The sequence below is a fragment of the Arachis stenosperma genome, chromosome 5 (assembly GCF_014773155.1).
Source record: "Arachis stenosperma cultivar V10309 chromosome 5, arast.V10309.gnm1.PFL2, whole genome shotgun sequence".
NCBI classification, from domain to species: Eukaryota; Viridiplantae; Streptophyta; class Magnoliopsida; order Fabales; family Fabaceae; genus Arachis; species Arachis stenosperma.
The window spans coordinates 130,941,616-130,962,182 of record NC_080381.1 but is presented as its reverse complement, the minus strand read 5'-3'; the positions used below and the strand labels follow the sequence as shown (position 1 = coordinate 130,962,182).

Here is a 20,567-nt window from a genome sequence, read left to right as displayed (position 1 = left end):
TCCATTCAATGTTTTAGATGTGACTAATTAACTGGAATTTATAGCAGATGCTCGGGTGTAGATCAATTCTTCTTTGGGTGTATTTTAGTTAGAAGTGTGGGTGTATCTACACTTTACTGGTTTTTTGTTATTTTAATTGAGTTGTTGTTATTCAGGTGTATTATATCAGACACGATTGGGTGTGTTTTTAGTTTTTGACATGGTGTATTCTGCAGCCTGAGTATTTACAGTTTATGGCTTTAAAGGTCATTCTGTAGTTGAGTTGTTGCGGCTCGGGTGTATCATATTAGACATAATTGGGTGTATTTGAATCATATCTATGGGTGTATTTACAGTTTGACACGGTGTATTGCGCAGCCTCTCTCGGTTGTTGATGACGAGCTTGTTCCGAAGGTCGGAATGACCTTTACCACCCTTGAAGATGCTGGAAAATTTTACAGGGACTATGCCAAGGCTGCAGGTTTTTCTACAAGAGTTCGGTGCACAAATAGGAAGGGAAACAAGATTAAGAATCAACTGATTACATGTAGCAGAGAGGGAAAATGGAAATCTAAAATATCTCCGACCGAGAAGACCAATCCGACAGCCGGTCTAAACTGTCCTGCAAGAATTTATATACACACATTGAAGGATGTCGGTGCTTGGATCATTTCAAAGGTTGTGCTGGATCATTCACACCCCTGCTGTCCAAGCAAAGCAGAGATGCTCAAACAGCACAGGGAACTAAGCATGTCCATTCGTCGTACGATAGAGAATAACGAGGAGGCCGGTATCAGACCAAGCAAAACCTACCAATCATTTGTTGCTGCTGCCGGGGGTCACCGCGAGTTAAACTTTATCGAAAAGGACGTGAGGAATTACATTACCAGGGAAGTGCGGAATGTTTCCGAACAAGAAGATGCAAAGGAATTCGGGAAATATTTCTTAAGAATGAAAGAGAAGAATCCGAATTTCTTTTTTGATCTCGAACTCGAGGAGGATCAATCGATTAAGCTGACTTTTTGGGCCGATGCAAGAAGCAGAGCCGCCTTTGAGTATTTCGGAGACGTCATTTCATTCGACACCACCTACAATACAAACAGGTAACAAACTGTCCCTGTTTATGATGCTAAATTAATTTATTTTTACGAATCCGCAGCAGAGGTGTATATTGGCTGTTTCATTGGGTGTATTCGAAGCATTTGTTGGGGTGTACTTAATGATTTTGCATTCTGGACCATGGTAATTTGTTTCAGGTATAATTTGGTCTGTGGTTCTTTTGTCGGGGTGAATCACCACGGTCAGTCAACACTTCTCGGATGCTCTTTGATGAAGAACGAAGAAATTGAATCATTCAAATGGTTATTTCAATGTTGGCTTCGTTGCATGGGAGGAAACGCTCCGAAAGGGTTTCTCACCGATCAGTGCGCATCAATGAAAAGGGCTTTAGAGGCCTGTATGCCAACAACAGTTCACCGCTGGTGTATTTGGCACATCATGAAGAAGATTCCAAGCAAATTAAACGGGTACAAGGGACATGCGGATATCGAACAAGAAATGAGCCATGTTGTTTGGAACTCTCATAGCAAAGACTCATTCGATAGGAATTGGAACGATTTTCTACTAAATTTTGGTCTTGCGGACAACAAGTGGCTTTCAGGTAATGTGTTTTTAAAATCTGCAGCAGAGGTGTAAATTGTATGTTCTCTCGGGTGTATTTTACAGTCTGTGTTTGGGTGTATTATGCAGATCTGTACGAAGACCGTCACATATGGGTTCCTATCTATCTGGATCACCACTTCTGGGCAGGGATGAGAAGCACACAAAGGAGCGAGAGCATGCATTCATTTTTTAACAAGTACATCACCCGGAACAGCTCGCTTATTCAGTTCGTCAAACAATACGATAATTGCCTCGGAAGCAGGGAGCAAGCAGAGAGAGAATCAGACGCTGCAGATTTTCATACGGTCATACCGTGTGCAACCAAATCCTCCATTGAAGCTCAGTTTCAAGATGCGTACACTCATGCAAAGTTTAGGGAAGTCCAAGCGCAATTCAGAGGAAAGGCGAATTGCATCACCAGATTAAAGAATTCCGCTCTAGGCTATTCAATATACGAAGTCAGAGAACAAGTTTCCAGCTCAATATTCAACAAGTTCGCTGTTACCTACGACTCAGTCGCAGCCGAGGTAAAATGCCAATGCTTATTATTCGAGTCGAGAGGGATACTGTGCCGTCACGCACTAAGCGTGTTAAGCTTCGAACAAGTAAGCAAAGTGTCCCCTAGATATATACTGGAACGATGGAGCAAGAAGGTAAAGAGGCGACACACACACATCAAGAGCAGCCACGACGAGCCACTAATGGAGCCAAGAAGCAAGAGGTTCGACCAATTGGTTTTTTGTTCGCAAAATATTTGCGAATTTGCCTCCGAATTGGAGGAGCTGACTGCAATTCTACACCGTACATACGATAACGCCATGGCCGAGATGGAAGCATTAAAATCCAAAAGGAAGGGGAGATCTTCTTTATCCCACGAAGACGCCAACTTGGAATTCGTTAACGAGCTTCAAAGCCCGCCAAGGATTCAAATAAGAGGACGTCCAAAAAACAGGCTAGGTTCAAAGCTAGAGAAACAGATTGCAAATGCCACAAAGAAGAAGAAGACGAAAGTTTTAAGTGAGGTACAAGGAAATGTTCTTTAAATTTGTGGCAATTGAGTTTATTTTTGTCGTTAATAGTTTATCTAATGTGTGAGTGTTATATTCAGATAAACGTGTTTGATGCTGCATCAGCGGCGCATTCAAATTCCAACCAATATCAAGGACACGTTATGAATTATCAACTCAGGGTACCAGCGACAGGGGATAACTCTTTGGGTGTATAGTTTTATAGGATATGGGTGTAAAAGCTCTGTTTCTTTTGGGTGTATTTTTGTTAATTCACAATTTACATATAGACACATATATAGATACATATAGAACAAAAGCTGTAAAAATTCGCAGGTTATGGGTGTATATTTCATTTGATGTTTTTCTTCATATTTTAGTACATGTAATTCATACATTTTGAGTACATCGCAGACAGTTGGGTGTATAGTTTACGCAATCTTGGGTGTATTATTAGACTTGCGTTGGGTGTAACAGTTTATAATTTGCGTTCACCACCTGTAATACAGTTTTTAAATACATCACAGACAGTTTACCAGCACAGATAGTTTAACTATGGGAAAAAATATACATGGAATAGAAGTTGTTGATAATTGGCAAATATTTACATCATTTGTTTAAATTACAAACTACGCAGCAGTTGGATTACCCAGTTTCTATATCAGCAGAATTAATCTGACAAAACGGACTCAATAATACAGAGGATGGCTTCGACAGCCTTATAGCACTACTCTCTCTAATTGCCCGATCTCTCTGTTTATTCATCTCACTGAATAGTATCCGGGAAGCATACTCCACTCTATAGTGGTCCACCTCCTCCTACAATTAAAAAGTATATTCTGTTTAAACAGCAATATTAATTCAGTAAAGTAATACAGAGTTATATAGTTCTAAAGACAGTTACCTGTGGCCAATTATCCCATTCATACTTCCCCTTTTTGATGTTTTCCGACTCAATTAACTCAAGCCACTTCATAACGTAGATAGCGCAGTCATAGCTGAAAACGAAGAAAATAAATTACAAATCTCATTTAGAAAAGTTTAATGTTCAGACTCACAAATTTATACCTTGTTTTTTGCCCTGATATTTTAACATATGATGCTTTAATTTCCTTTTCCTTCTCGCTTTTCTCCAGAGATTTCTCGCCGGCATATGTTATCAATCTTGAAAATACATATCCCTTAAATACCAAAACAAATCAGTAATACACCTGAATGAATGCACAGGATACACCCAACTGAATATGAAATATACACCCAACACAACCTTCGAAATAGACCTATCTATTAAAGTAAAGAAGACAGAGGCAACTTACAGTGAATTTATTAATTTCCTTTCTCTCATCGCTTGGAGCTTTTTTGTATAGCGGGTCAAGTATTTGACATTTCCGCTTTGTTGTATTTATTAGCCATAACCACCAATGTCCCGAGTGGCAAACAGGAGCAAAAATCTGAAGGATTGCCACATTTCAACAGTGTTATTTTATTTGGCATATAAGTAAATAAATAAGTGTACTAACAAATTTAGCAAACGAAAACTTACATATGGATGCGAACTTAATTTTTTTCTATCTATGAAGTGAATGAAACTCGGGTAGGCTTCCACCCTGAATTCCTTTTCCGTTTTCGGGGATATGAATTCCCCCTTTGGGTGATCCGAAAGTGCCATGCTCTGCAAGAATTGTGAAACAAAAAATGAAATACTGAAAATACACAACTTACACCCAATCGAACCCAAAAAATACACCCAAATCAATGCAGAAAATACACCCAAAGTTCGTAGAAGTAACACTTACCACAATATCGGGGGGGAGACAGTATATTTGTTCCTGAAACCTCTTTTCATTTTTCTGGTTTAGGATGAGGCAGATGGCAGATACAATCTAGAAATATATGCCGAAATCAATTTTACATTAATAAACATTGCAGTTTACTTTGGTGTAAAAACATTAATGTTAGTCTAATATTACCTGAGATTCTATATCACTTTTTGCCTGGAGGGATGCAAGGTGCGATCTGATCAAAATGTATTCTCCTTTGCCAATCAGATTGCAAATCTCCTCATACTCGTCAGTATTGCCATTTGCGTCTTCCTTCAGTCTCGTCCCCCAGATATAGCACTTTTGTTTCATATCATCTGTAATTTGATTTATTCCCCCTGGAGTTTCAAACTTTGCAGAACTTTCTCCCCCAGTCTCCCTCTGAATTTGTGGACTTTCGTTTGTTCCCTTCGCCGCATTGCTTGCTAATTTTTGGACCAAAGTGTCTAATTGTTCTAGCATACTTGTAGTTTCTGGAGATTTTTCCCTTTCTGTCTCCTGCGTTGACGCCCCCTCCTGGCTTGAATCAGTCAGTCCAAGGCTGAATGATGGCATCCCTGAATCTGTTTTAGGAACATAGGTTGCTGTCCGTGCCATCATCAACAGGGCAGCAGCGTCTTCTGCGGCTGGATGACTGCGTCATGATGTATAAGAATAAGAGTAAGAATAATAATATACGGATGATAAGCAAAGATTGATTTTAGTCTGATGAACTTACATTTTAGTTGGAGCTGGGGGAAGCGTGGGTGTGGTTTGTTGAAGTTGCTTGGGGGATTCAGGAGTGCTGCACAGTAACACAAAATTAATCATGGAGTAAAGAAAAAATTGATCAGGAACAATATACACCCAAACTGTATGCAAATATACACCCAAACCCTAAACAAATATACACCCAATACTATTTCTTACTTTTCTGTAGTCCCTTCAATCCGTAGCATAGGGGTTGGTTCGAAATCTGTCTCAGGGGTTGTTTGGGATGCCGGCACAAAAACCTGGATCGGGACTCTAAACAAGAAGAAAAATGAAAGGTTAACAACGCCTTTGAAAATAATAAGGTTATAAGGTTGAAATATTCTTGGAAAACTCACATTGACGGTGTTTGTTCCCTCACAACCATCATATTCGAGTCAGTCGGACTCAACCTAAAATAACCCAAAAAAGGTCAAAAATACACCCGAACAATTCAAAAAGAAGACATGCTTTGTTTTTTGAGAACTTACATAGTTACAGTTTTTGCCTTTTTTTGCTGCCTTTTTTTTCTTGAATAAAATAATAAAGGGCTTTTTTTTCTAAAAAAAATATATACAGAATTAGAAGTAGAAGGTAATAGAAGAACAAAAGTAACGGTTATTTGAAAGAGAAATTACATGCTCTGTGATGGCTGGTTTACGCTACTCTGTTCTGTGCGTCCTTGAGAGGAAGGATCATCACTTCCCAAGTTCACAGCCGGTAGTCTAAACAGATTTCATGTTATTCAGACAAAATAAGATACAGGTATAAAATACACCCAAATGAATGCACAAGATACAACCAACCGAATGGACAATATACACCCAACAAAACAAACGAAATATCCCTAGTAAACAACACACACCCAACTTGATCCACAAAATAAACCCAAATGTTTTCCAGAAAATACATCCAAATCATGATAACAAGATTTTATTAAATAATAAAGGTTCTTACGTTTCAGAGGACACATAGCGACCTTCTGTCGATCGCAGGTCAGCTTGGTTCTCCCTGCGAAACAAGATACAATTATTAGCAAACAAAACACACCAAAATCTCAAATACACAGCCCCGCAAGACATACCCCTCCGCAGCAGATTTATCAACGTTTCTCCTTAGCCATTCATCGATTTCGTCACTTGATATTTCATATCTCTCACTACATTCATAAAATAAGATGTTAACAAAAATAATTACGATGATAGACCGTAATATAGCTTACGAGGTACTGTACCCGTCAAAGTATTGATCTTCTTCAGGAGGTGAATCCTCCACAACAACTTTTTTCTTTTCTTGTTGTGTTCTGGGTGGAAAAAAAAGAATACCAATCAGAAATAAAAAATTAATTTTATCACAGAATATTAATGAAAGAAGTGCTTACTCTTTTGGTGTTGTTTTTGTTTTTTTCTTTTTCTTCTCCTTCTCCGCAGGTGATGATTCTTCACTCCTATAAGTTAATAATAGACACTTCAATTAATACACGAAATCTTTATAATGAAGCCAAAAGAAAGGAGTAATAATTTCAGGACATTACTCATCACTTGGTTCAGATTCAGATTCTGAATCAGAATCTGGCTCCTCTTGCCTCTGCTTTCTTTTTCTGGAGTCCATTCTGGAAGACAAACAATCATCATTTAGAACATACTAAAAATACACCCAAATGAATTCACAAGATACACCCAACTGAATATTAAATATACACCCAACGCAGCAAACGAAACACACACTGCTTAATAAACTACATACACCCAACGTGATCAAACAAAATACACCCAACTCGAAAAAGAATTTACACCCAAGTATGGTTCTTACTTTTTTCCCTTTTTGCTGGGGTGTTTTCTTCCTGAATCCTCTGAGTCTTCTTGAGCCTCAGACTCAGAGGTAGAAGTGTCACTGTCAGTAGTTTCTGTCTCCGAAGACGAAGTTGGACTCGCCTTCCTTTTTTTGTTTTTTTTATTTCTTGTTTTTTTCTTTTTTTTCTTTTTTTTTCATTTTTTCTCTTGTCTCTGCGATCTTCAGAATCCCCTGAAACATGAGATATTTTAGTTAGCAGCATTCAGGTAAATAAAATACACCCAACTTATTATGTTTACTTACCAAAATTTCCTGTCTTTCTGCAGACATTCTTTCCACCAACTGCTCCTTAGTCCAGTTGGCAATCCAGGGCTTTGGTGGTCTTTGAGTCCTATTTTTGCCTTTGTTTTTTGAAAGATGAAAGTAGATTATCATGAGGGCGAAGAGGCAGCCATTAATTGATTTCTTCTTCTTCTCCTGGTAGTCTGTGATGCCCTTGACCATGAAGGTCAAAACATGCCCCCCCAGTTTCTCTCTGATATGCCGTCCATCTTAAAAATTGGGGCCAGGTGCACGGGCGATATTTTGTTTATCGTCGTTGGCAAAAGGAACGCCATCTGTATGTAGAGGATGAATATCCTCTTGAACATCAGGCGTTCCTCTTCGCTGCCAACGCCGATTTCCATCATTTCATCAGTAAGACTTTTGAGGGTCTTACCCTGGAATCTTCTATAAATTATTTTGTCATCATCAGAAAGTTTCTTATACTCAACTTTCTCAGGAAATAGATCTCCTACAAAAAGGAAGACAACAAAGTATCCAAGTCGGTTCAAAAACACCCAAGCATCAACTTATATAGACCCAAGCAACAACTTAATATACACCTATAATTTTAAGCTAGTTACCTATTGCATTGATGCCAAGTGCATGACCTATTTTTCTTGGTGTTATTTGGAAAGAACCATATCCTGTCTTCAGTCTGTTCTCCCCAAGTTTGAAGTTGTTTGCCAGCTCCCTTAAGAGTTGGTGATCCACCCTTAGTGGTGGGATGTGCATCAACCCACCGAATCCAAGATCCCTCACAATTGCCTTCTTCTCCTCAGTCATGTTTCTGAACTTATCACTCAGGAGATGTGTGGCACACTTAAGGTCTTTTGTTTGGTTTCTTGCTGCCATTTTCTCTGAAATGAACAATACACCCAAAGATAACAGTAAGATACACCCATATATATATGAGTCAGATACACCCATTAATAACAATAAGATACACCCATTGATAACAGTAAGATACACCCATATATATGATTCAGATACACCCAAAGATATCAGCAAGATACACCCATTGATAACAGTGAGATACACCCATAGATATTATTCAGATACATGCGTATAGATATTAGTCAGATCACTCAACCATGCTTCAATATCAAGCCACATTACAAGGTTAAGCAGTATACACCCCCGAATCTACGGAATAAACCCTCAAAAATCAACAACAATAACAGGAGAACTTAGAATAACAACGTAGAACGACGTAGAACTTAGAACATTGTAACAAAGAAGCAAGAATAATAGTAAACCCTAGAAGAACGACGTAGAAGAAAAGTAAAATATACAGGAATCTTAATGAACTTACGTTGAGTATTGTTGCTTTGTTTTCTCTTCAGATTCTTCACGGAGAGTTTGATGGTGTTTTGATGGAGGTTTCGAAGAACGATTTGTATATTTTGAACTTTGATTTTCGCTCGAAAATGAGAGGGTTTCCTTGTTTTCGAAGTGCCTTGAGAAATGGAAGAAGTGGAAGAAGTGGAAGAGTCTGCCATACGTAACCGTTTGAGTGTTGAGCGCGTGACTTTGACGCGCCATGTTATCTCTTTTGGTGCGCGTGATTTCTCTTTGGGCTGGACCAACTTGTATGCTTGTAGGCTTGTATGTGTAGCAGGCCCGTTTAATTTATTTTAATTTTATTTTTAACGTTTTAAATATATTTTAATTATATCTTTTTCTATTAATATTATTAACGAAGATAATAATATAGTAATTAGATGCTAACATATCACTAACATGTGACCATCTTTGACGGATAATCAGTATACATTAACGTAAAATTGTCATGTCATATGCTGTTTACTCAAGGATTGTAACTAAAATTTATCCAAATGTCTGGAATAAAATTAAAATTAAACATTAAAAATAAAATTAAAATAAAATATAAATATTAAAGACAAAAATAATATTTATTATCTAATCATTTTTATTTACTAAAAATTATATTAATAATACTTTTTTAATACATTATTTTTATTGAAATTTTCTTTAATAAAATAATAATTTATATTAAAATTAGAAATTATGAAAGGTATTACATATACATCTTAGAAAATTATGTAAAAATACTTTTTAGAACGTACCACTTTATCTTTCTATACTAGTAAATTTGGAAGCGCTATGGCATTTTAATAGAATTATGAGTTTTCTTAAAAATAAAATTGTTCTAAAATAAGATCTTTCTATCAAATATGTATATATGTACAAGTTACAAAATATGATCTAATGATGATTTTTACCAACTATATAGGTATAGTTTAGTAGGTCTTTAACTATTTTCACTTCTCAATATTATGATGTTTTTTGTTTGGTGTCGAATTTTTGTTTAAATTATTTTTTTATAATAATTTTTAAATATTTAAATATTTTTAATTTTTATACTTTTTAATTTAAAATTAATTATTTAACATATTTTAACAATTAAATAATATCTTTTAGGCATCTACCAAACACCTATTTTCATAAACATGGATTCGTGTATTTGGTTAGAGACTTTCAAATTAATTTGCAAATTTTGTGTTTCTTGAAAAAGATCAGAATTGGTGAAATTTGCAATGACAGAAATCACATAGAACTTTTCTTTTACCAATTCTCTCATCTTTCGTCTTTGGTCAAAGAAAACGGGTGTATTACTTGTGGTCCACTATAACTCACACTCTCATTATTTTTTCTTGTTTCTATGATTTCTTTAACTCAATTGGTTCATCCCCACGCTTGCCACCCTCCACTCCCACTTTTGGCCTTTGTCAGGAGAAGTGTTGTTTGCTTATGTTGAATCGCTAAGTAAAGATCCAATCACTGAAATCGCAAGTTTAACGGCATTCAATATCCAAGGAAGCGGACTGAGCTAAAACTTAATTGAAAACCAAATCCTAACCCATTTTGATGATTAGAAAATAGAAACCTAGGTTTTATCCCTATTTTTTTCTCTCCCAAAACCTTGTTCCGATCCTTTACATCTTCTTTGACTTTGTTGGTAAATGTTCTTACATTTCTTTTTTGTTTAAGGAAGAGGAAAGAATTTTAATTATTATTAGTATTGTTTGTTTTTTTTTGTTTTATTGCAGTGCGGGCAAAAATTACATTTTTAATGAGAACAGAAAATCTTTTATTTAAGGGATGATCTAAGATATAAATATGTGAGATATGAGGATAGGAAGATTTTGATCGATGAATATATATCTAAAATAAAAATTGTTCAGTATGCTGTAAAACGAGAGAACAAAGTCAAAAGAGAGGAGCAGGTATAAATGTCTTTTTTTAGCGTTTTTGTGACATGTTTCGAATATAACTTATTTGTTGATAATGTCGCTAATTTTGCATCTACTATTTGTGTTGATTTATTACTTTAGTTGTATCCTGACATTCACTCAACATTTTATTTTGGATAACTTTATGACATGTTAATTATATTCAAACTACTGAAACCGATTTATAGAATAACTTGAGGGAGAAAAAATAAGAGTTTCAAAACAAGAAGGAAAGAGAAAAGCAAGAAATGGAAAGAAGGTAATATGAAGAAATTCAAGCTTCATTTGTGAAAACAACCTTTTGGCATAACTTTTATTCTATATGTGTTACTGTTAATCTTATGGTTATCTTTAGGATGAATTTGGGATGTGGTTGAAATGGAGAAAAAATTTTTTTATCTAGATCTATGTGTACATAAATCTTCTAATTCATGCATATCTCACTCCTAGAGCATGTACAGAATTTTCTAATTGAAGTTTCAAGCAAAGACATAGTTTGTGATGAGATCACAAATCTTATTTATAAATGAACCTCTTATAGTCTAAACATATATTTTTTTCTTTTTTAACATTTTAATTGCAATATCATAAGTTTATTGAACTTGAGACTAAGATATTAAATCACTTACAATCATACAGTAAGAATTTCATTATATTCTAAATCTATGATGCCAAAAGTTGTGAAGCCAAAATTAGAGAGCAATAATAAATGATAATATTTTTCTTTACAAGATAATTAATTATGTTGATCTTGATCTAGTGGGTAGCAAATAAAGCTATCAAGAGTTGGAACCTCAACTTTAAAAGGAACAGATCGGTGAATTTGGTTAAAAGCCTCGCTTCTCTGAAATTTTGGCATGCAACTTTAAAGGATTTCCGCTATATTAATAGGTGGACACGCATTTTAGCTCATCATAAATAATTTTTAACAGTTAACTTTTTTTAGAGATGAATGTACTTTTTACTTCCCACTTCTTCCTAAGATTCTCTAAGATCTTTCTTATTAATGTTTCTTTGGAATAACTCTTCCCCATGGCATTTAAGTTGTTGATAATTATTGAAAACCTTTCGAACATCTAATCGATGCTCTCATCCTCCTTCATGGTGAGCATCCCGTATTCCTTCATCAACATGTCTATTCTTATCTCTCTCACTTGTTTAGTTCCTTCATGGGTGAGTTTGAGCTTGTCCTAGATTTTCTTAGTAGTTTTGCACTTTAAAATTTTTCTATATTCTTCAAAATTATAGCACAGTGCATTAAGTTAATTGCCTTGGCATTGAGTTCAACCTTCTTCTTTTCTTCCTCTATCCACTCATTGTCTTCTTTTGCCACCACATATCTATCAACCATTTTGCTTTGTTGGAATATCAGATCCATTGACAATAATCTTCCAGAAATTGTAGTCGATTGGCTGCACGAAGATTCTCATTCTCTCTTTCCAGTATGAGTAGTTGCTGTCGTTGAAGTAGGGAGGTCTATTGTTGGACTGCCCTTCAATTAGTGTGTACGCCATGATGTTAGCACCCATATTGTTGACCATTGATCTTTACTCTAAGTTGTGAAACTTGATTCCATGAACCTTAATTGATAGAACTGCTAGAACTCGAGAAGGGGGGTTGAGTCAAGTTGAACCCAAAGGTGAACTTCTTTAGCTCTGTTTTTTTACGGAAGCTGATTATGCAGGAGATTTTTTTTGTTTTGTCTCTAAAACCAAAAATAAACAGAGAAGGGAAGAAGATAATGAGGCCAGCACGTATTCTAATTCAATTTTCTAGTGCCATAAAACCTACATCTAGTCTTCACCACAACCATAGCGAAATTTTCACTATAATAAACTAGATTATATACACCAATACCAGTAAATTATAAACCTAATTCATTTAGTATCAAATTCTAAGCTTATACCCAAATCTAGCTACCACCAAGTGCTGTCCCAACTTGACAAAGGAGAACTCACTGGTTCAGTCAGTCACCATGTGCTATCCCAACTTGGCAAGGAGAACTAAACTTTAGTTCAACAAAACCAAATTACACGAAAACTATCTTGGCTTTTTCATGCATTTCTCTTATTTCTTTTGGCATGGCCTTTTTATATTTTTCTACTCACAATCATAAGTCTTTTTCTCAATTACAAAAAGATAACATTAGATAGCCATAATACTAAAATTTTAAATGAAGCTTAAAGTTGAAAAAAATAATTCCTGCTCAAGTGTGAGTAATGATGCTCCAATGGCACTCTTTTTTCCTCGCTTCAATGATGTTGTGAGCCTTGCTTTATAGGATGCAGTTTGTTCTTCAAATTTTTTTCATTGTTTCTTCTAATTTCTAGTACCCTTTTCTTGTGTTGCAGTCGTCTTCTTTGGCATTCAATACTTTTTTATTTTGCTCCACTACCTCTATTGTTCTTGTATTTTGTTGTTGCCCTACTAACCTTTGAAATTTTAATTCTCTGCTGTTCTTGAAGGTGCTGTCTTCCTTAGCATGCAAATTTTTTTCCATTTTGTGCCAATACAGCTGCTGCTCAATGCACTGCGTTTTTGTTTTGCTCTTCCAAACTCAGCTAGTGACCTTCTGCAGTTTGATCTTGTAATGTCCTTGTGTCCTTCTTGTCTCTTACTTCTTTTCTAACGTTGCCAACTGTTCGATTTTTTTTCTTTGATCAGCTATGAATTGTTGAACCCTTTCTCTTAACTTCATGAAACTAATGTGTTGCTCACCATTACATGTGGGCTGAAGCTTGTTCTTCAAATGTAATGGGCTCATATTTTGATTTGGCTGAAGCAACATAAGCTAGCTGAGATGAACATATTGGGCCTGCAACACTAATACATACATTAATTACACATGGGTATATTCAATTCAGTGGCACACACGTAATACAATTATATATTGCTTATTATAATTATTTATATTAATGTATCAGTTATTTAAATTTATAATATTAATATCTAACTTTTTTCATCATATAAGAGAGCAATAATTAATGTGTCTCTAATAATATTTTTATATAATTATTTATAGTTATCTTTTTATAATAATTTTGATATATCATATGAAATATAATTAACATATAAAGGCAATAAATATAAGTTATAATTTTTGTAAATTATGTTCATATTATTTAAATATGTCATGATCGAGCTCAAACCAATTCGCGATGAATTTGTGGTGAGTTAAACTTTAATATTTGTAAGTAGGCTTTATTGTTAAAATATCATTCCTAAGGAAAATGGCAAGGATCCTAGGGTTTAGAACAGAGAAGAGTATCGGCGGCTAAAACGTGAATCTTTTTTCATTTTTGTGGATAATCTCCCTGAAGACATATCGAAGAGAGAGTTATTCCAGTTATTCAAATGGATTGGGTGCATGAATGATATATATCTTTTTCGAAAACAAAAAAATGGTGAGATCTATATTTTTGCCTTCATACAGTACACAACGAAAGGGGGCCTTGAAAGTTATAGCAGAAATGAATCGACTTAGACTGAGGGGTAAAATTATTTTTGTGGGTGAGGCTAAGTACAGAAGAATGGCCGAAACCACGAACATAGATAAGGGACAGAAAGGAGAAGACAAACTTCACCAAACTGTTAGGCAACCACATCGGGAAGTAGGCAACGAGGGTCCTTCGTCAACGGGACATGAAGTACGGACGAAGAAAATCATAAAAACCTCACTTGGGAATGGAAAGACAAGGAAGGTGGAAGTAGCAGTGGCGGAAGAAAATCTGGAATGGTTACAGAGAAGTTTAGTAGGAACTACGACGAAGCCTATGGATTTCATCGCTTTGAGAGATATGATTACGAAGAACGTGCCTTCTGTCACCCAAATTCGGGAAATAGGAGCGTACAAAGCTCTTCTGACATTTGATAGTGTTCTGCATGCTTAAGAAACTTACAATTTTAAATTGAATTGTCTCTTACAATTCTTCCACCGGGTATGGATGTAGGAGGAGTTGGAGCATAGTGAAATGAGAAGGGTATGGCTCGAATGTTTTGGAGTTCCGTTGCATGCATGGTCAGTCAACACCTTCAATATGATAAAAGGACAGTGGGGAGAAGTAGTTGGGTGTGTAGAAGAAATAGAATTGTGCAGCTTGTTCACTGTAGGTCATGTGCATATTAATACGTTCATAATGGACGTTATTCAGGAATGGATCCATATCACTATTGGTTCCGGTGGCTTTGATATTTTAGTGAAGGAGGCTTTGCATGAGGCGTGTGGCTTGCAGTGCAGGAAAATTATGGTTGATAAGGAGTTTACTATATGTGAGATCTGGAATCAGGATATCGTAAGTACAAGCCCAGGCAGGGAGGACGATCATGATGAAGGTTTGTTAATGGTGGTGAAACGGGGAGAAGATGATGAGAAGGACAGATTAGTCATTCCTGAGGTTAATTTGAATGAATGGATTAATCACAATATCAATCATAATCACGGAAATATCGTAACTGATCATGTAGTTAATGGAGTCAATAAAGGGAACGCTAATCTTGGGGGTGGGAATGGTATGAGCTACGATGTAGAATCTGATAGAACTGTTACATGCGCGTTTAGTTCTATGGTTAATGGGCTGAAAAGGGGGTCAGCTAAGAAAAAAAAGTGGGTATCACTAAGGCTTGGGCCAGGCATCAAGAGAAGGAGAGGGAAGGGAACTCTAGCGGGTTGGGCCTAAATGCATTAGCTACTGGGCACGCTAATAGTGGAACTACGTTGGGCTCCCCAGGTCAGATGGTGAACCTGCAGCGGGTCACTAGTGTGTGAAGAGGTGATGCTCACCCTGTTGACGACGTGGCCATCGTTGAAGAAGACGGAGACATATCCGCCGGGGATGGCTAAAGAGGAAGCCGGTGGGCAGCAGTATGGAAGAGCCATTTGATATGCGATGGGGTTGACCGTACCCGACCTGTTGGAGATGCTGTTGCTGTCATGGTCGATGTTGGGGGCCATGGCTTTGAGGGCAGAACACGGGCTCCATCCGCCGAGGTCACGCTATAGCCTAATGGCAGGGCGGTTCAGATGGTGGTGGAAACTGGTGAATGGAGGGATGCTCATGACAAGGAGGTTGAAGCAGCTGCGCGGGTAGAAGAGGGAGTAGTGAATGCGGTTGAGGGTCACTCTCTGGAGTTTGTTGCGGAAACAGGGGTTGGTGACGCAGATGCTAGCAATCTTGAACTAAAAATTGTTGGAGGTAATTTACTTTATCAATATGGCAGGAGGTTGGCTCTCGGGCGTGATAAGGAAGGCTTTGGAAGGGCTGATTTCAGGTAGGGAGAACTTGACAACGATGTGGAGGATAGTGACACTCAGTGCTTTAAGTTAGAAGAGCAGATGCTGGAAAACAAGAGAACTTGGGAGCTGGCAATGGTGTCAGGTTCTATGTTGTGCAATGAAGAAGATGACACCATGACAATTTTCCAAGCATAGAATGAAAAAATAGCACAGAAAAAGAAGATGGAAAAACAGAAGGCGAAGATGAGACAGTGCAGACCCAAAAATAAAAAATAGGTGTGTCAAAAAGTTTTAAATGATTTTTAGTTCTTAGAATGTTAGGGGGTTACGAGGTGATGGAAAGATGAGAATGGTGAAGGACCTAAAAGATAAACATAATTTGAACATATTAGGTTTGATTGAGACTAAAAGACAAGTAGTGACGAGATTTGACGTTGCAAGAATTTGGGAAAATGATGGTGTAGGGTGGGAATATGTAAGCTCTGAAGGTGCATCTGGTGGACTTTTGATAATTTGGGATGAATTAATTTTTAAAATGAATAATTGCTATAAGGGGGATAGGTGCTATGTGTTGAAGGAGTCTTGTTGAAGAATAATTTCAGCTGTGCTATTGTCTTGGTCTTTGGTGCGCATAGTGGAGATGAGAAGAGTCATGTGTGGGAGGAGTTGAGTTACATTACTGGGTTATATCAGGTTCCTTGTTATTTCATGGGAGACTTTAATGAGATAGTACATGTGGAGGAACAGAAAGGTACTACTAGTCTACCTCTATCTGCTAAAGATTTCAAGAATTGGATACAAGATATGCACGTAGTGGACTTATCGCTCACCGATCATAAGTTTATGTGGTTTTGAGGCCGTTCATGCAGTTGTATTGATAGAGCTCTGGTTAGTTTGGAATGGCTGGAAGAGTTTCCAAAGACTCAGTTAAGAGGTGGTCCAAGGGATTTGTCAGATCATTGTCTTTTAATAGTGGAAGAGAAAACTCTGAGGGGAGGTCCTAGACTGTTCCGTAGTCTAGACTCGTGATTTACACATGAAGGTTTTATTAGAATGGTTAAGGAGGAATGGAGAGGTTTAGGAGAGACGTAGTTCACAGATAAATTGAAGGCGTTGACGGTTCCATTGGAGAGATGGCATAAGGCCAACTTTGGTGATATAGATAAGAAAATTATGAAGCTTAAAGAGGAGATCAAGAAGATTGATGATATGGTAGGGGTGGAGCGTATGATGGAACAGTGGAGGCTAGAAGAAAGGCGTTAACTACTTGCTGTAAGAAGTGGTATGTTAGGAAAAAGGTTCACTGGAAACAGATGTCCCGATCTCGACAAGCGAAGGACATGGACAAAAATACAATATATTTTTACAATATAGTTTCAGCAAGAAGGAGAAATAATAAGGTTGATGCTTTGGTGGTTAATGGCAGACTGGTGAGGAATCAAGCTAGAATAAAAATAGCTATTAGAGAGTTTTACAAAGATTTGTATCATCAGGAAGTTTCACCTATGGTGGGGTTCAGAGATGGTCTGATGGAAATGATAACTGAGGAAGACGCTGGGACCTTGGAGGCGATGCCATCGGCTGAGGACATTAGAGAGGCAGTGTGGAATTGTGAGTATTCCAAAGCGCCAGGTTGTGATGGGTACAACATGAATTTCATAAAGAGGTGTTGGGATGAGATTGGATTTGAATTCATGGCAGCTGTGTTGGATTTTTCAGACGTCTAAGCTGCTCGTAGATGCCAATATAATCTGGGTGGCGTTGGCCCCTAAATTCGTTGGTGAAAAGAAGATTAAAGACCTGAGACCTATTAGTATATATGGTGGGGAGTATGTATAAGGTTATTTCGAAGGTGCTAGTTAGGAGGATGAGGTTAGTTATGCCAGGATTAGTAGGGAAAACTTAGAGTACTTTTGTAAATGAGAGAAAAATTCATGATGGGGCTCTCATTGCGTGTGAAACTGTACACTGGCTTAAGCTGAGGAAAAAGGAGGCAGTTATTATCAAGCTAGATTTCCAAAAAGCATATGATAAAGTCAAGTGAAGTTTTGTGGATATGGTATTGCAGAAGATTGGTTTTGGGCGCAGATGGAGGGCATGGGTTATGGAGTGTGTGACCACGGCGTCTATGTCGGTCTTGATAAATGGTTTGCCAACTAAGTCATTCAAAATGGAAAGGGGATTGAGATAAGGGGATCCGCCTTTTCTGTTCTTGTTTGTGCTAGTTGTGGATGTTCTGCATAGAATGGTTAGAGAGGCAGTTAGGAACAGGAGAATATCACCATTGGTGGTTGGGAGAGACAGTATAGACTTGTCACATCTTCAATTCGCTGACAACACTATTTTGTTCTACCCACAAGAAGAGGAGACTATGAAGAATTACAAGCGGCTTCTGCGATGCTTTGAGTTGATGTCAAGTCTAAGTATTAATTTTGATAAGTCCAGTCTGATTCCAATCAATTGCAAGGAGTAGTGACTACAACGTATGTGTAGCCTATTGGGTTGTAAGGAAGGAACACTTCCTGTTAAATACCTTGGAATTCCCTTAGGAGCGAATCTGAAGTTGGTAAAGACCTGGAAGCCTATAATTGACAAGGTGGAGGACAAACTCAGCCTTTGGAAAGCTAAGGTGCTAAACAAAGCCATAAAGTTGGTGCTTATCAAATCAGTTTTAAATAGCTTGTCAGTGTATTATTTGAGTTTATACAAGATGCCGAAGGCTATTGCTGAGAAATTAATCTCTTTGCAGAGAAAATTCTTTTAGAGCAAGGAGAATGGTAGGAGTGGTATGGCTCTAGTGAGATAGGAATTGGTACAGGCTCCGAAGAAGGTAGCTGGGTTGGGGGTTGGAGATGCTTTGGTTTGTAACACTACACTGTTGTTTAGGTGGTCGTGGCGGTTTGCACAGGAAGAGTGTTCGTTGTGGAAGAAGGTGGTCTGTTCCTCTAATAATCTGAATCTGTATGAGCTATTGCCCACTCAAGTGCTACCTACCAGAGGAAGTCCTTGGAAGGATATCTGCCAAATACAATTCAAAGAGCAACATATAAGGGATAAGATGATTACAGGCTTGTCCATGGAGATTGGTGATGAGCAATAGACTCGGTTCTGGGAGGATGTTTGGTTACATAGTGGAGCTTTGAAAGATCAGTTTCCCAGGATTTTCTCTATTTCAAACCAATGTGGATCGGTTATAGGGGATTGTGGATTTTGGGATGGTAGAGTGGATTTGGAACTTCCAATGGAGGCGAGAGCTCTTTCAGTGTGAGCTGGATCTTCTGAGTCAGTTACATGAGATTTTGATACATGTGAGGCTAGTAAATAACAGAGAGGACATAGTTGTTTGGAAATATGATAGATTAGGTGTTTTTTCTACTAACTCATTCGTGCAGGTATTGCAGGAGGAGATGCTTCCAGAGGATGTAACTAGTTACAGCTTCACTAAGACCATTTCAAAAGGTTTAGTTCCGCCAAGAGTGGAGCTGTTTGCTTGGTTTGTCTTGATAGACAGGGTGAATACAAAGGAAAGACTGAGGCGGCTCGGGATTATTAGTCAGGATGATATTGGTTGTGATTTTGCTTGGCAGGTGTGGAGTGCGTGGATATCTGGTTTTGACCGCCAGTGGTCTTTTCCAAGTTTGATGAAGGAACATTTTTTTAGCTGGACAGAAGAGCCGCGTCGAAAAGAGGATCGAAAACAGTGGTTGATGGACTTCTGTGTGATCATTTGGTTGGAAAGGAATAGGAGGATATTTTAGAACAAGAGCATATGAGTAAAAGAAATCATCAACATGACCTTGCTTAGTTGCAATGAGTGGAAAGGTGTAAATTCCTTAGGTTGTTGATGGTTATGCGGGAGATGACATGAGAATTTTTTTTCTGTTGTTGTGTTAACTTTTTTAATTGTTTGTTTGGTTTGTTGTCTAATTTTGGTTGCTCCACTTTATTGTGTTGAGTTCTTTTGTTTAAAAAAAAAAGTAGACTTTATTGTTAATAATATAGACTCAAATTTAAACTTAGTCTGATTTGATTTTACTTCTAACTACTGAAATGACTAGTTGATCATTTGATATGAATATATTTTAATTTTGGCAAATATTGTAACGATAATTGATTCATGTTACTTAATTAGTGGTCACAAATTTTCATTGTTAAATTTTTATAAACCAATTTAAGACACTCAATACAATTAAAAAATATCGATATGAAATAACTATTATAATAATATTTATCAATTTATATCAGTATTAGACTAATACTTGTGAAACAAAAATTTACCAAAGAATTAAAGGAAATCACATATCTAAAAATAAACGTCTTAGTCAGCTATTTAAAAAAAATTATTTATTTAATTAATTTTAGAAACTAAAATACAGTGTTGTAAAAATCGAATTGTACTGACCGGTTTAATAAAAAAATCGGTGAATCGGACTCGGTGCGAATTCGGTAATGCTTGGTCCAATCGAATCGATTAAAGGTTAAATTTTAACAAAATTTTAAAGTTGAGATTCAAACCCCTCCCCTCTTGGAAACGTGACATTATTCACAGCCACTAGGCTGTAATGATTTTCGTTATTACTAAGGCAAATTATAATATATATACATATCTTCTATCAAATAATTTTTTTCTATCTAATTTATTTTAAATTTAGTTATAAATTCACTTATTCTTAAATTAATTATATTTTTATTTAACAATAATTATAAATTCATTTATTTTTTTCATAATTATATAATATTTATTAGTTTTATTTTTTAATAAATA

The 20,567-nt window shown here is 36.8% G+C and overlaps 2 protein-coding genes and 1 long non-coding RNA gene across 3 annotated transcripts; all 3 read right to left on the bottom strand.

Moving 5' to 3' along the window:
* Positions 1 to 3,847: 3,847 nt before the first annotated feature.
* Positions 3,848 to 5,588, bottom strand: LOC130981411 (uncharacterized). The gene is made up of 8 exons (XM_057905011.1): positions 5,557 to 5,588; positions 5,378 to 5,473; positions 5,187 to 5,252; positions 4,619 to 5,102; positions 4,445 to 4,531; positions 4,192 to 4,320; positions 3,965 to 4,099; positions 3,848 to 3,859 (listed from the first exon to the last, which is right to left on the bottom strand). Exons 1-8 carry the CDS (start codon positions 5,586 to 5,588, stop codon positions 3,848 to 3,850), a joined length of 1,041 nt encoding a protein of 346 aa, XP_057760994.1.
* Positions 5,589 to 6,309: 721 nt separating this feature from the next.
* LOC130979867 (uncharacterized) lies at positions 6,310 to 6,801 on the bottom strand. Its single transcript, XR_009086759.1, has 4 exons — positions 6,732 to 6,801; positions 6,579 to 6,644; positions 6,432 to 6,500; positions 6,310 to 6,356 (listed from the first exon to the last, which is right to left on the bottom strand). It is a non-coding gene; the product is annotated as an uncharacterized LOC130979867 (long non-coding RNA).
* A 548-nt stretch (positions 6,802 to 7,349) lies between these two features.
* LOC130979353 (uncharacterized) lies at positions 7,350 to 8,152 on the bottom strand. The gene is made up of 2 exons (XM_057902774.1): positions 7,897 to 8,152; positions 7,350 to 7,784 (listed from the first exon to the last, which is right to left on the bottom strand). Exons 1-2 carry the CDS (start codon positions 8,096 to 8,098, stop codon positions 7,501 to 7,503), a joined length of 486 nt encoding a protein of 161 aa, XP_057758757.1. The 5' UTR covers positions 8,099 to 8,152; the 3' UTR covers positions 7,350 to 7,500.
* Positions 8,153 to 20,567: the final 12,415 nt, after the last annotated feature.

What these genes read in the sequence shown, in the direction of transcription:
- LOC130981411 (XM_057905011.1), bottom strand. Translation starts at nt 5,588, where the DNA reads ATGATGGTTGTGAGGGAACAAACACCGTCAAT. An exon ending in AGGGAACAAACACCGTCAAT is followed by an intron (nt 5,474 to 5,556) that starts GTGAGTTTTCCA and finishes CTTCTTGTTTAG; the next exon opens with AGTCCCGATCCAGGTTTTTG. An exon ending in ATTGAAGGGACTACAGAAAA is followed by an intron (nt 5,253 to 5,377) that starts GTAAGAAATAGT and finishes GTTACTGTGCAG; the next exon opens with CACTCCTGAATCCCCCAAGC.
- LOC130979353 (XM_057902774.1), bottom strand. Translation starts at nt 8,098, where the DNA reads ATGACTGAGGAGAAGAAGGCAATTGTGAGGGATCTTGGATTCGGTGGG. An exon ending in ACTTGGCATCAATGCAATAG is followed by an intron (nt 7,785 to 7,896) that starts GTAACTAGCTTA and finishes TCCTTTTTGTAG; the next exon opens with GAGATCTATTTCCTGAGAAA.